Source organism: Patella vulgata, chromosome 1 (genome assembly GCF_932274485.2).
Source record: "Patella vulgata chromosome 1, xgPatVulg1.2, whole genome shotgun sequence".
NCBI lineage: Eukaryota > Metazoa > Mollusca > Gastropoda > Patellidae > Patella > Patella vulgata.
The window spans coordinates 66,577,586-66,594,227 of record NC_065879.2 but is presented as its reverse complement, the minus strand read 5'-3'; the positions used below and the strand labels follow the sequence as shown (position 1 = coordinate 66,594,227).

At 34.4% G+C, this 16,642-nt stretch overlaps 1 protein-coding gene across 4 annotated transcripts in view; it reads right to left on the bottom strand.

Moving 5' to 3' along the window:
* Window positions 1-1,376: 1,376 nt before the first annotated feature.
* The window catches only part of LOC126810118 (hydroxyacid-oxoacid transhydrogenase, mitochondrial), a 28,558-nt gene continuing 13,292 nt past the window's right edge, over window positions 1,377-16,642 (bottom strand). For all 4 annotated transcript variants that reach the window (XM_050535105.2, XM_050535120.2, XM_050535128.2 and 1 more), the window contains 8 exons: window positions 16,411-16,488; window positions 16,185-16,290; window positions 15,182-15,334; window positions 13,936-14,034; window positions 13,443-13,521; window positions 12,260-12,356; window positions 4,520-4,677; window positions 1,377-3,697 (listed from right to left, as the gene is read on the bottom strand). In XM_050535105.2, coding sequence (XP_050391062.2) covers window positions 3,614-3,697; window positions 4,520-4,677; window positions 12,260-12,356; window positions 13,443-13,521; window positions 13,936-14,034; window positions 15,182-15,334; window positions 16,185-16,290; window positions 16,411-16,488 — 854 coding nt within the window. In that variant the 3' untranslated portion in view covers window positions 1,377-3,613. The remainder of the gene's footprint in view (window positions 3,698-4,519; window positions 4,678-12,259; window positions 12,357-13,442; window positions 13,522-13,935; window positions 14,035-15,181; window positions 15,335-16,184; window positions 16,291-16,410; window positions 16,489-16,642) is intronic.

The following is a 16,642-nucleotide window of genomic DNA, read 5'->3' as shown; positions in this document are numbered from 1 at the left end:
CACACTTAGGAAGATCTCGCGGCACACTGGTTCTGAATAGTTATACAGCAATGTTTCGACAGGTGAAACTTGCGATAATTTTATTTATACAACGCGTCATATCTAGACGTGGCAGGGTGGTGGTGGCCGTATGTTTCAACGTGTGCAACTCGATCATAAGGATTGTCGTTGAGTCATGTGGCGTGGTTTCAATTCACCGCTTACAAGGAGTAGGGTCACCTGTCCAACCTTGTTCGGTTTGGTCCAGTTTCCTCCTACAGCTAAAGACCGATACGCGCATGCGAATTATTGAAATAAAATTGAACCATATGTTACTCCTAAAACGACCTAGTTTGTGTCCTGTGGACATTAACACCGTTTCGTTTTATACGCCCACATTGGAATGTGGTCGTATATTGCCATCACCCAGTCTGGTGCCACAATTGCTTGTGGGCACTCTAGAGGCTACAGTTAATATTCGATTTGCTTTAAATTTATACACAGTGGTTAAATCGTAGGACAAAGAAGCCTATTGATTTTCAACGATTTCCGATAATAAGTGCTAGAGTTATGGCCCTTGATCACTTTGAAAAATCTTGTGGATGCTCTAGAGGCTACATTTAAGATCCGATTGACTTTAAATTTAAACACAGTGTTTAAGGTAAGGAGACGAAGAATTTTATTGATTTTCAACGTTTACCGATAATTATTGCCAGAGTTATGGCCCTTGAACACATTTGAATTATCTTGTGTACGCTCTAGAGGCTAAAGTTAATATCTGATTGACTTTACATTTATGCACAATAATTACTGCCAGAGTTATGGCTCTTGATCACTTTGAAAAATCTTGTGGATGCTTTAGAGACCATAGTTATCATCTGGTTGATTTTAAATTTATGCACCGTGTTTACGGTTATGAGATGAAGACACCTATAGATATACTCGTTTCGATTGACTTTAGATTGATATACAGAGTTTAAGGTCTTGAGACAAACAAGTATATTGATTTTCAATGATTTTTGATAACTTGAACAGCTAAATCCATGACATTAAATGGTAGTGGCTAAATACCACGCTTCAAAATACACACATTCATCCCAGCATTTAAGTGTTTGTCGGGTCCTTGATAGTAACCACACCATCCCGTAGCTAGCCCAAAAATATTGGGGGCAAAGGCTTCTGTTGGCGCAGATGGAACTTAACTGGGAGCGGCGATGTACCTACACTTGACATTCCACGCCTCTCTTCGGATTTTGAGGCTATCAAGCCCATAGGTAAATCTGGCACTGAGAATGAATAAAGACAAAACAAACGTATTAAATTTCTTTTCATTTAAAATCTATTTTTATTCTCTCTCTACAACATTTATTATAAAATGTTTAACAAGAGATATATTCAATCAACTTTTATGTATAAAACTTTATGTAACAATTATTGTAGATAATTAACAATATAATATATAGTTGTCTTTAAAGTATATAATATACTCCCACTGTAAATCTCATACTGTTCACTTCAAGAGAATTGAAAAATAGATCTAAATTTCTTTATCTTATGGTTTTGATAACCTAAACACCACACAGATATAGTTCAATTTCATTTCAATAAAATCGCTAGTGCGGTAGTGTCTTCAGCAGTTGGGGGGTCCAAACAAAACCCACAAAGTTGGAAAAGTCGGCTCTATTCCTTGTCACGTACAAGCGGGCAAACAACAGCTTACTCAATGACAAACCTTCTGATTTAAAGGGCATAGGTTTAACCATTTGCCCACCCACCCCTCCTCACACAGATATGACTCATTTGAGAGGGAGGTCATGTCAAGTGTCCCTGAATGATTTAACGGTTTTGTTACCTACTGAGTCATACCTGCTCCCATAATTCTATGAAAATCTGCATATCACTGGACCAAACAGATCTTTTCATTGGCTAATCCCCTATATCAAACTAAACACATTGCATTTATAAACTCTTCTAGATCCTACTGTTAAAGACAAATAAAACAAAAGCTGAACAATAAAAAATGTAATGGAAATATGATCTGTGTTCTAATCAGAACTTTACTTCTTCAAATTTATACAAGTCATCATCTCTTTAAACTTGAGTTTAGTATCAACATTCGTTCGTTCCTCAAGTTTTACGTCCACTTTCCCCATGGGTGATATCATAGACAATAGTATCAACAGAAAGTGGTTAGAAATTATACAGTAACCATTCATTATTTGGTGTGTAACTAGCTGTAAAACATGTCATTAATAGTGTGAAAGAGTAATTAATTCTGATATTCATCACTATTGAATACGCAAATGGAACAAACAGTGATGTACGTAATTTAACAGTCACGGTTTTAACACCATAACACCTACAACTATTGTCTGATTACGGACTATTAAACCTTTGTGCATATCAAATGAAATCTTAGATCTTGTCAGTAATAGTTATTCTTCAAAAGTGAACAGTATCAATTTACAGTGTTATAAAATAATACATAGCAATTTTCATTTAAAAAATAGTTCATTAAAAAGTTATCAAAAGTTCTTTATGAATCAAGTAACAATAACAATATTATTCAGAAATACATTTTCTTGAAAGAGAGAGAAAGAGCGAGAATAGTTTGATTGAATGTATGTTATTTATTGACAGTAGAGGCAAGTCATAGCACCTTGTATGAGGTTAAACAGACGACTCTATGCTTTGTAATCATGTACAATCTACAGAACTGAATGAACAGTAACAGATTGCACAACTAACACATTTGTAGTGCACCACTTTAAACCATTCAGCTAAAGGTAACCTCCCTTACAGTTATGACTTTAGATCATAAGTCTGGTCATTGGAAATCAATTGGAATTGATCCCATCTTCCTCTCTCTCTATTTTTATATATAAAAATCACATAACATATATTTCAAATTGGTTCAAATATTTCATCACCAGATTCATTGTCTATTAAAGGTCAAAGGTGCTTTTCTTAAAAATATCTTTGGATGTTAATGGGCCAACTGAATACACAGAAAATAAAAACATTAGTTTTAAACATACATTATGCAAGAGCTAAATCTGCCAATTGCAGGTCTTTCTTTAGGCCTGAAATGTTATCTAAATTATTAATTAGACATTAATTAACTTATCCAGACCATAATCAACTCTTGATGGCATCGCTAGTCTGCGATATTTACTGGATTACACCCCAATCTGCTGCTTCTGATTTAATCATGAAATGGATAATCAAGATTTTTTTTTATTGTACAGACTTTAGTGATGATGATCGAGGCTAGGTTGAAATTTCAATTGCTTAATTCTCGGTTCATAGTGGATCAATTTGACTGAAATTTTCAGCAAATTGCCTTTACATTATCTAGTTTTTAACTATTATAGCGAGAACTACCAGACTCATTTATCAAGTACACAATCCTAATAAATGTTAATTACAATCAAAAATGATACTGGATAATCATACATTCCTATAACAATTTGATGTGCATAGAAGTCATTTAGCCAAGTAGTGATTCTTTGACAAAATAAAAACATAAAATTAACATGTCCCTCCAGCATCTGATTTTTGGTAGGGATTGTCTGAATTTTTTTTATGGCCAAATTTGTGTTGATTATAAAACTGTATAATATTATACCAATATTTAATAAATGCTCATTGATTTTTCATATATTTCAGCCATATGATCGGCTTCAATCTTCCTTGGTGTTAGCTTTAATACACGTTGCTGGAAATAAATAGAAATATAACAAAATAAAAAATTAATGAAGATGGGGTTGTTTATGAGGAAAATTTAGCCCTGACAGCAACACTATGGCCTACTGTTATTTCGATTTCCAACTGTTCCGGGGATCTTAAACGTACTGTCAATGGTATATATGGAAACTTTTGTTTTCTGCCCCATTCGAATGAATAAAAGGTTTTCCTTGCTGGACCATTGATAAGGGAAAACTAGGCTCGAAAATCCTGAGAAATTATCTCAGCGATAAGTGAGCCAGCTTCATATTTATACAGCCACTTTAATTTGGCTTGTAAATGTTTTTTGGACCAATATGATTGTAAGATTCTAATTCTCATGACAAATGTATTGTGTGTCACATGACATTAGCCTATGTTTGTGCATAGGAAATTAACTAGTGCCAGCCCAATTTTAGCACATTTAATGTCAATTATTCAACAACAAAATTACACAGCACTGTTGCTCTATAATAAAGGAAGACAATAAGACAAGTGGGAACTAAGACAGGGATGTTAGGAACATAAATAATATTGACATCATGTGACATCTCTCAGAAAGTTGTTCAACCACAATGACTATTTAAATGTCATTTCACTGAAGACTCCGGAACCATAAACCTAATTGTCATGACCTTAATTCCTGCAATAATGTTTTGAAGCCTAGATATGCTTCATAGCAAATATGTAGACCAATGTAAAGCAGACATGAATATCACTTCTTCTACATATTTATGTTAGCTTGGGTCAATCCCAATTTCTATCTGCTCTTTTATTTTTGAAAGAAAGCTAAGCAGAAATATGAATAACTTACTTGTGGTATGGCACCTTTAACTAAGTCTGGTACATCTTGACTAGTGTAGCCCAGACTACCCAGTCCATTAGGTACACCTATTTCATTCATGATGTTGAGAACAGTCTCTGATAATACTTTACCAGCATCATCTCGTTTTACATTGGTCACGTCACGACCTGCAAAATTTTAAGGATTCTTGGAATAACTGCTAACTGATGTTCAATTATAAACTTATTCAAACCCTTAGATAGTGGTTACATCGAATGTTGATTTAATTATATATATTCTAATAGCCTCAATTTGGATTAATGGTGCATTTTAAAATGGCGTATGTGGTCTAGAGTGTTGCGCTTTGAGCTCTAGCTGACCAGTCATCTTGGGCTTGAGGTTGTAGTTTCGATCCCTGGTGTGAGCTAATTAATGTGGCTTGGAGATAGGGGTGCCTTCTCAACCTCGTGGGTTTACTCCGGGTACTCCGGTTTTCTCCCAGGTAAAAGATCCCTGTGTGTACTTAAAATAATAAAAATTAGACAACTTTTATAAACAAGTGAGCACCACCTTTGCTAAAATCTCTTAATGAGCCTTTTTTGAATCAAATTTAATCCAAGCCAAGTGATTTTTTTTTTGCTTAATTAAATAAAATGTTAAATAATTAATTTAAGTATATTTTAGCATGTGTGAAAACTTAAGAAGATATTGTCTGAATCAGCGGCTGCCAGGCAGGATACGCCCACATTTTTCAAGAGATGGATAGAGAACAAGCTAAACAAAAGGCAATTTTTCGTAACATCAAGGGCCATAATTCAGGAAGGTACGATCAGATATGTGCGAATATCGACAGGAACCAAGATCTTTGGGTTATTAACAATGCATTTCAAGTTTCATTAAAATCGGATCAAAATTGTGACATCTAGATGGTCCACAACCTTGGCAGTTTTGGTCCGATTTTCATGAAATTCGAACTCAACCAACAATATGGTGTAACGGTGACATATTCGAATGTATTTTTAAATCAGATAATAATAGTGACCACAAGCTAAAAACACTATTTTTCATACGATCAGGGGCCATAATTCAGGAAGTTACTGTTATATCTCCCCGGTCATATATCTCAAGGATTGCATCAGATTTAATTCAGATTAAAATACACACATACGAATCTAATCAAACACGTTTTATTCATCTCTTGTATACACGCAACTCTAATTAACAATAGAGGGGTACAACAATTGAAATGGTGATCATGTGATTAATAAGTAACCTTATATAGAATACATACATATTCATCAGACACTACAATTCCTCCCTTTGTACTTTAAAAGTAATCTACATGTATTCCTTTTAAATCTACAAATATTATACCTATGAATAATAAAAAGAAATCAAAACAAATATTGTAATTATAATGTAAACACTACATGCATAATGATAAAATATAAAGTTTCAATAAATGAATATTGTAGATAAATCCTTGCCTTGGATTAAGAATTATTATAATACTATAATACTATTCAAATACAAACATGCAACAAAGAAATTAACAATCGTCATTTGACCATATCAAAATCTTGATACCTATTAGGCATTCTTCTCAATCTAGTACTAGTAGGACGTAAATTACATTCAAGTTCTGACTTATTCTTATTATGTAAATCGGTAGAAGATTGAGTACTATCTTGATTAGGTATACTATCTTGATGTACAACATTTTCATTAACATCACTCTGATCTAACACAGTATTACTGCTATCATTTTGACCAGTTGTCTTTTCAACAATAATATCATCAAAATCAAACATTCTATTATTTTTAGACTCAGAGCTTGTAGAACTTTCACCATTATTGAAATCATTAGTACTTTGATTCAACTTATCAATAAACTTTTTAACATGCGTAGAATTTCTCTTATACCTCACACCTTGTTCAATTTCTACAGTTACACTATTACCATGTTTAGATATAACATGATATGGATTAGCTTCAAAATTTGCCATTAACTTATTCTTAGGCTTTTGTTTCAATAAAACTAAATCACCCTCTTTAACATTACTTTCACAAGCTTTTCTCTTACAGTCAGTATATATTTTCCCTTTCCCTTTACGCTCGGAATCATAATCCCTTTGGCTAAATCACCAGGGGAATAATCAAAATCATCCAATGCTGGCAATTTTGTTTAAACATTAATTCTGCAGGGCTAACACCAGTAGTACTATGAGATGTGGTTCTATACATCATAAGATATTTACTTAATTCCTCATGCCACTCTCGCTGTTCAATTTGTGCAATTTTCAGTCGCTTAAGCAATGAACGATTCTGTCGCTCAACCTCCCCATTTGCCTGAGGCCATATTGGTGTGGTGTGCCTATGCTTACATTCTAAATAATCCTTAAATTGGTCACTAATAAATTGAGGACCATTATCAGTGGTAACAGATAATGGTAACCCATACATAAGAAACATTCTCTTAAGACTAGCGATAATTTTATCAGATGTTGTGGACTTCATCCATTCCACTTCAATATAACAACTAAAATAATCTACGACAACAATTAAATGATCACCTGAAGGTAAAGATGGAGTCATCAAATCTGCTGCTATATGTTGCCAAGGTCCATTAGGTAAATCAGTAGTTTTCAATGGTTCCGGAGATTGTGTTACGCTAACAATTTGACATGACTTACATGATTTACAAAAATTATCTACATCTTTATTTATACCTGGCCACCAAACCTTAGATCTTAAATGTCTCTTCATGACAACAATACCAGGATGTCCTTCGTGTGATAATGCTAAGACAGTATCTCTTAATTTGTTAGGAACAAGAATTCCAGTACCTCTTAATATTAAATATCCTATTTTTAATTGCTAAATAAAATTTATTCTTAAGCTTATGCCATTCACCAGTTTTAATACAATCTCTTAAATTTAACAATTCTTCGTCCTTAGAAGCAATGCGTTCAATTTCACAAGTAGATAGAGCTTTTGGTGAAGACATTTCTGCAACAAATTTAACATTAAATAATGATCTTCAGTTGAGCTATTCTTAGAATTATGGTTTTGAGTTAACCTTGATAGACAATCAGCAATATTGTCTGAGCCCTTAATATAATGAACATTATTATATATGTATAATAAGGTTGGAGTCTTAATACCCAACGTTCTATTCTTGCGCTTGGCTTAGATCGTTTGGATTAAATAAATTCAAGAGGCTTATGATCAGTTAGCAAATCAAAATTGGTACCATATAAATATATATGAAAACGTTCACATGCCCAAACTATACCCAATGCTTCTTTTTCAGTTTGCGAATATTTCTTTTCGACTTCGGTAAGTGATCTACTTGCATAACAAAAAACCTTATGTTCACCTTGCTGTTCTTGAATCAAAATTCCGCCAGCGGACTAGCATCAGTAATAACAAAAGTTCTATCATGCCTATTAAAAAAACCTAATAGACATGCACATGCCAAAGATTGCTTTAAATTATTAAACGAATCTTCCTGTTCATATTCCCAAACAAAAGGTTCATTTTTCTTAGTTAATTTTCTCAAAGGTTCTGCAATAGTTGATAAGTTCTTAATGTAACGGGCACTATAATTAACAAGACCTAAGAATGAAGCACCTCTGAAGCACTCTAAGGTCGTCTCGCTTCAGTCACAGCTTCAATTTTAGATTTTGTAGGGCCAATACCTCGCGCTGATAATAAATGTCCCATAAATTCTAATTGTGGCATATTAAATTTACATTTCCCTTTATTCAAGGTAAGTCCAAGTTCCTCGATTCTTTGTAGAAGTTTTTCAAGTCTCTCGTCGTGTTCCTTTTCTGTTTTACCATGCACAATAATATCGTCAAAAATGTTCCTAACTCATTCCAGGCCTTGGAGAGCTTGTTGAATAACCCGTTGATACATTTCTGGAGCACACGATATCCCAAACATTAATCTTTTGTATCTATAAAGTCCCAAATCGATTACAAATGTTGTTATCGGCCTTGAATCCTTGTGTAATTCTATCTGATGGAACACAGATAAAATATCAAGCTTACTAAATACAGTACTTTTATTTAAATTGTGTAGAATTTCGTCCACCGTCGGTATCGGGTATCTCTCTCTAATAATTGCGGTGTTTGCCTGTCTCATGTCAATACACAATCTAATTTCTCCATTAGATTTAGGTACAACAATACATGGAGAAATCCACGGTGTTGGGCCTTGAACTTTTTCGATAACATCTAAACGTTCGAGTTCTTTTATTTTAGCTTCCAGTTTAGGTCTAATGTTAAATCCCTCTCTTCTCAACGGTTGTGCCACAGGTTTCATTGTGTTATCAATTGGTAACATTAACTGAAAGTTTTTTAGTTTTCCCAAAACCCCAAAACATGATTTGTATTTATCAAAAATGTTAACCTTTCCCCTTTCAGAGTGAACATAATTAAGTTGTAACACATTCAGTTCTATGGCTGTGTCTCTTTCCCCTTTCAAAGTGAACATAATTAAGTTGTAACACATTCAGTTCTATGGCTGTGTCTCTTCCCAATAATGTCTGACCCTTTTCTTTTATTACATAAATTGTTGCTTCGGTTGATTTATTTCCAACTCTCAACAAAGTTGTAAACACCCAATCACTGTCAATGGTTGGTCACTTCCAAACGGATAAAGTTTCTTATTTGAAAATGATTCTCGACACTTAATCTTCTTATGTTTTAATTGCTTCCAATGTTCTTGATTCATAACATTACAACTAGCACCTGAATCCGGAATCATTTCAACACTTGGAATGTTGCCAATATCAACTAAAACTTTTGGCTGTTTATTATCCTCAAAACTAAATATATAATCATCTTCTTCGCATACTCTTAAATATCCAAATTCGTCTGTCAGCCTATATTCTCTGTCTCTTGCTTTTTCCGACTGAACGAATTTTAATCGGTATTTGTTGGTTGTGTCATCGAAATAATTCCTGTATTTATAGTCGCAACAACCTTGACCTGAACACGTTTTTTTAAAATTGGATAATAATTGTGACCTCTAGCGGGACCACAAGCTAAAAACGTGATTTTTCGTACAGTCAAGGGCCATAATTCAGAAAGTTACAATCCGAAATGCACAAATATCGAAAAGAAGCAAGATCTTTGGGTTATAAACATGTATTTCATGTTTCATCAAAATCGGATCAAAATTGTGAGCTCTAGAGGGTCAACAACCTTGATATACCATATTTTTACACTGTTTGCGTTCGAGGGGCGGCCATTTTGTCCAGCAGTTTTGATCCGATTTTCACGAAATTCGAACTCAACCGTCATTATGGGTAACGGTGATCTATTTAAATCGGAATAAAATTGTGACCTCCATAGGGTCCACAAGCTAAAAAATGTGATTTTTCGTACAATCAGGGGCCATAATTCAGGAAGTTACAGTTCGATATGCGCGAATATTGAAAGGAACCAAGATCTTTGGGTTATAAACCTCTATAGGGTTACAAGCTAGATCTTTGGGTTATAAACCTCTATAGGGTTACAAGCTAAAAATGCGATTTTTCGTATAATCAGGGGCCATAATTCAGGAAGTTAGGATCCGATATGCGCGAATATCGAAAGGAACAGAGATCTCTGGGTTATAAACTTACATTTCAAATTTCAACAAAATCAGATAAAAATTGTGACCTCTATAGAGTCCACAAGCTAAAAACACGATTTTTCGTACAATCTGGGGCCATAATCCATGAAGTTAAGGTCCGATACATGCCAATATAGATAGGAGATAAACCTATATTTCAAGTTTCGTTGAAATCAGATAAAAATTGTGACCTGTAGAGTGTCCACAAACAATATACATCAACATGAAAATGTGGGCGTATAAAAATGCCAGTGATGATCAGCGGCTAAATATATACTGGCATAACATACCAGCGGCTGCCAGGCAGGACATGCCCACATTTTCGAGAGATGGATAGAAAACAAGCTAAACGAAAGTGATTTTTCCTACAATCAAGGGCCATAATTCAGGAAATTACAATTCGATATGCGCAAATATCGAAAGGAACCAAGATCTTTGAGTTATAAACTTACATTTCAAGTTTCAACAAAATTGGATAAAAATTGTGACCTCTATAGGGTCCACAACCTTGATATACCATATTTTTACGCTATTTGAGAACGAGTGGCGGCCATTTTGTCTGTCAGTTTTGGGCCAATTTTCACGAAATTCGAACTCGGTTGTAATTAGGGTGTAACGGTGATATAATAATACGTTTTGTTAAATCGGATAAAAATTATGACCTCTATAGGGTCCACAAGCTAAAAACGCGATTTTTCTTACAATCAGGGGCCATAATTCATGAAGTTACGGTCCGATGTGCGCGAATATCGAAAGGAATCAAGATCTTTGTGTTCTAAACTAACATTTCAAGTTTCAAGAAAATCGGATAAAAATTGGAACCTCTATAGGGTCCACAACCTTGATATACCATATTTTTACGCTATTTGAGAACGAACGGCGGCCATTTTGTCTGTCATTTTGGGCCGATTTTCACGAAATTTGAACTCAGTCGTCCTTATGGTGTAACGGTGATATAATAATACGTTTTTTTAAATCGGATGAAAATTTTGACCTATATAGGGTCCACAAGCTAAAAACGCGATTTTTCGTACAATCAGGGGCCATAATTCTTGAAGTTATGGTCCGATATGCGCGAATATCGAAAGGAACCGAGATCTTTGGGTTATAAACTTACATTTCAAGTTTCAACAAAATCGGATAAAAATTGTGACCTCTATAGGGTCCACAACCTTGATATACCATATTTTTACGCTATTTGAGAACGAACGGCGGACATTTTGTCGGTCAATTTTAGGCCGATTTTCACGAAAATCGAACTCAGTCGTCCTTATGGTGTAACGGTGATATAATAATACGGTTTTTTAAATCGGATAAAAATTATGACCTCTATAGGGTCCACAAGCTAAAAACGCGATTTTTCGTACTATCAGGGGCCATAATTCAGGAAGTTACGATCCGATATGCGCGAATATCGAAAGGAACCGAGATCTTTGGGTTATAAACTTACATTACAAGATTCAACAAAATCGGATAAAAATTGTGACCTCTATAGGGTCCACAAGCCAAAAACGTGATTTTTCGTACAAACTGGGGCCATAATCCATGAAGTTTCAATCCGATACATGCCAATATCGAAAGCAGCCGAGATCATTTGGAGATACACCTATATTTCAAGTTTCGTTAAAATCGGATAAGAATTGTGACCTGTAGAGTGTCCACAAACAAATTGTGGACGGACGTCCGGACGGACAGGGGTGACGGCATAATACGTCCACATGAAAATGTGGGCGTATAAAAATTGTGACCTGTAGACTGTTCACAAACAATTGTGGACAGACGGAGGTCCGGACGGACGGACAGACAGGGGCGACGACAATATACGTCCACATGAAAATGTGGGCGTATAAAAACAGAACAATACATATGTACGTACATAATTATTGATTGAGAAGGTATTAATTAATGGTGATGGCCCTAAAAATAAATTGACTGTTATAAATCATATTTACATGTAGTGTAAACCCTAAAAGTTTTGATCACATTGTCAATTTATTCTCTCTAGTTTCCTCTTTAAATAAATATTATTTCATTGTTTTAATTATGTCCCTGATAATTTAACTCTCCGAGTGAAGCATAATGAAAAGATGAGTGACAATAGGAACTTGATTAAAACAGTGCGAGTTTAAATGAATATGTTCTCACCAAGCATTTCTGCGGCTCTGATATGACGTTCTGGACAAGCTACACCAGTCCAATCAAAGAGAGCTGGTGCTGTTATAGTTACAGTTAATCCATGGGGCTGTAAATAAACAATTTTGCAAATATTTGTGTAATTTTTGTAATGAAATTTTGGAATTAGAATGTCTGATGGTCATTGTAAAACATAAATCAAACATTTCAGTACAACGATAACTTACATAAATTTTATGTCATGGTTATGGTTTACTTTTAATGAATTAAATGATAGAAAGTGTGTTTTCATACATACATGAAGATGACCATCCAAACAAAATGAAAGTAAAGTGAAAAAATTGATACCCCAGCAGTGACTGCCCTAGACTCTTGAAACCTTTGGCCAAACATTTAGTCAAATCAAAATGTTATTAGCCAAATCAGAAACTTGTAGCCAAATATACTTCTATTCAAGTGTTTGCTAATTAAAAATAAATATTTAATATGTACTTAGTATTATTTTCTTCCCTGGACTGTCTGAAAGTTCAAATTTGCGAGGATGCAATAACCAAAAAATGAGATTCTGTCATATAAGTGTCACTCTACACTCCTCATCATATCAATCACATTCATATTGTCGCTGTCAGTAACTTTTTGGAAGAAGTAGAAGTTGTATCTGCAGTTTCATTAATAATGTGCTTCGCGGATGAAGGTAGTAAAAATGAATCTATCCTTATTTTTGGTTCGGTAAATAAATATAAGTAATCATTATTCATTATTATAATTTGGAAATAAATTATAGCGAAAGTAAAAGACAGCAGCGCCATACAAAAGGGACGTAACTGTCTTTACGTCCCAAGATTCGATCTTTAGGTCGTTTTTAAAATGTATAACCATTGACTAATTTGCCACTAGCAAGATGGAGACTAGAATCAATTAATATACTAAAAATAGACACTACATTGAGTCAATCGAAAGAAGTGTTGAACTAGACAATTTCAAGATTAAAATTAGAAGATTTTCAAAATTACACTCTCTAAAATTCATTCGCCAAAAATTTTGCCAGAATCATCAATTTGATCGGCAATAAAAAGAATTATCGCCATTGGCGAATGTCTAGAGCAGTCACTGCCCAGAGTTTGCACTATGATACGTATTGCAAAGAATACATATTACAATATACTGATTGTTTTTTTTAAACAGTCCTACTTACTATTAAAGGATGTTCATCTGAATAACCTTTAGCTTTATAATCTTTAACTAGACCAGATATAGAATATGCCAAACCATGACTATAAAATAAAATCTCATAGTATTCATACGAAAGAAAATCATGACGGAGACTGTCCCATATACTGATACTAGTCACACAACAAGAAAATCATGACAGAGCTGTCTTACATAGCATTCATACAAAACAAAATCATGACAGAGACTGTCTCACATATGGGTCTCACAAAACTAAAGTTTCGATTTAATAACATTTGCATAAAATATAAATTATATCAATATTCACATCTAACTTGAAACATTACATGGATCTCTGAAAACTGTGGTCTCAATTTAAATATTACAAAGAACTCTCAAAGATACAGCTCTGAAAACATTAGACAAAATATCTGGTTATCTTAAATATGCTGCCATATTAAACTTTATACACATATTTAAGTTGATACTTTAAGATGGAAATAAATGTAATTTTTTACCAAGCATGACATCCAGAATTACCAAATCCAATACCAGCGTATGAACTAGCGTGATGCATGGCTGACCTGGCTTCCATATCATCATTATCATATACAGCACTACAAATAAATAAACACATTCCAAATAGTAATCGAATAAACAGTTGACCCTTTTATCGATAATAAAGATTCAATGAAACAGATATTTAAATCAGAGGATATCTTTGATTTCGGTAAAATATAAAAGTGTTGATTTAATTCAACTTTAATTGACTTCTGCTTCAACTTTTGAAACTGACTGAAACAACACTTTAGGTTTATGAAAATAGCTTCGTAAAAAAATATTCAATTGTCTAGCTCCATAAAAAAAATTGCAAGTATTTATTGAATATCAAATACATGGTTTACATTGTGGACTTCAACAAGAAAAGAATTCAAATGACAATATTTTTTTTATAATTAATCATCTGGTTGTATTAAATTTCTGTTGAAAAAAAATTTCACTGAGCTATATCATTCCAGTTTTTACAGATAAAAATACATTTCTTGAATGACATAATATTAAGTTATTCAGGGCCGGCGGAAGCAATTCTTGATTTGGGGGGGGGGGGGGCTTCCATCCTAGGTCCTTATAGGCGTGGGTCCAGGGGTCGCAATAACCTGGAGAAAAGAGTACTTGCGGCCAAATTATGGGGGGGGGGGGCTACTACCCCCCCCCCTTCCGCCCCTACTCTGCCGGTCCTGTTATTACTAGTTGAATTTGTTGCCATTTCAATTTGTGAAATTTATACATTAAAGAATAAAATTAAATGGGGTTTAACGTCCTACTGTTCTGTTTCTATACTATGCCCTATGTTGTGCTATGTTGTCCGGGCAGTGGTACTATGGCCTACTCTTATATCGAATTCCTACTGCAAAGCGACCTTTTACATGCACATCAATGTATACATGGGACCTCCTTTTTTCATTCCATTCGAACAACTAGACAGCTGTCCTTGTCAGGCCCTCCAGCCAGCACCACTGCCAAGGGGAAACCATGTCAGAAAATCCTGATGAACTTTCTCGGCCAATGCCGTGATCGAACATGCGACCTCCAGGCTTACCCATACATTACTCCCTCATACATTAAAATAGTTAAACCTCTTTGAATTAGATCAAAGTGAAGTATTAAATTTGTTTGAATGGTTATATGGATTAATGACAGGATAAGAACTATGCAATTAAATTTTTAGTTAAAAAAAAAAAAATTTGTAAAAGCAGAACCCACCGTTTTATATATTTACTGGTAATCCTTAAGGCATGTTCACACCAGATATCACTCACAGGATTACTACCCTGGAAGGCTGGACGTAGGTTTGGATTCTCAGGACATGGAGATCGTTCATTGTAAGGTAAGGCTGTATATGATTCTAATGCATGACTGAATTAAATACATAATCAAATCGCATCCCACTAACAACAATATATCCTAATTGGTCAAATGGGCACAATTCTTCACTTAAAATATTATGTGAAATCATCCTTGGTGGTTGTAGTTTGATAAAATGATCAAGTACAGACAAAAGATGATATTTTTCACAAATCAATATGAAGGCAGACATTAAACTTTAATTAACAAGCATATCAACGGTTGTGATAATTTGAACAAACAATATGGCCATACAAAAAGTGGTTTTGTGTTGTGAGACTTTATTTTGTTAAAATATGTTACCAGAATTGGTATCCCAGACTATGGCACCGATAACATTTATGCTTTGTACTATTATAACCACTTACTGAAACCTGTCTTAAAGGGCAGGTAACTTCTGGTTCTACACAGCGTTATATTTTAGATATAGTATACTTGTTATCTAACAATGCTAGTTGGGTCAGGCCAATGTAATATTTGTGGTATTAGAAGAAGAAATAAGGAAGACACTAGTTTGGTTAATGGTGCTGGTCAGCACAAATGAAATGGTGTTTAACGTCCTACTTGTGTGCACCAACTGGATTAATGAAGACAGACATATGCCATATATACAGTGTGCTATGAGAGAAAATTTTCCTAGAAAACTGTTATGAGTTCTTTTTACGTGCACATCAATATGTACACAGCACCTTTCTCAGACAAAACCAGGATCGAAATCAAAAACTCCAAGTAAGCAATCCAGCGCCTTACGCAATGAGCCACCGCAGCTCCCTGGTCAGTAGACAAAAAGTGTATATTCACGAGTCACAATACATTGATGAGCCTATTTATAGGTAGTTAATATTGAAATGATGCCACCTACCATAATACATCTATACCGCTATAGGCTGCCACACGTTCTGGCATGTATTTTAGATGTAATGGATCAACTATACCTAGTGTAGGACGGATAGCTCTACTACCAATACCTGTAATATCAATAACAAACATTGTTTTAAAGTAGATTGTGTTGAAAGGCATTTTAGACTGTAAATATTAGCTTCAGAACCTGAATATTCGCAAAGATTATGTCAAGAGGATTTTATTACCTGCTTTACATTTCAAAGGGAGGTAATCAAGGACAGCTATGCCTGTTGTTTCACTTCCTGTTCCTGCTGTAGTAGCTACTGTAAATATAAAACAATAGGGTATGGCAATGTATATCACTACTTAATAGATACGGGTAAAATTCGAGCCTTTCTATCTAGCTTTTCACATAGCAAAGTCAACCAAAATTAACACTATGTTAGTCTCTAAATGACTGAAAAAATTTAACCTTTT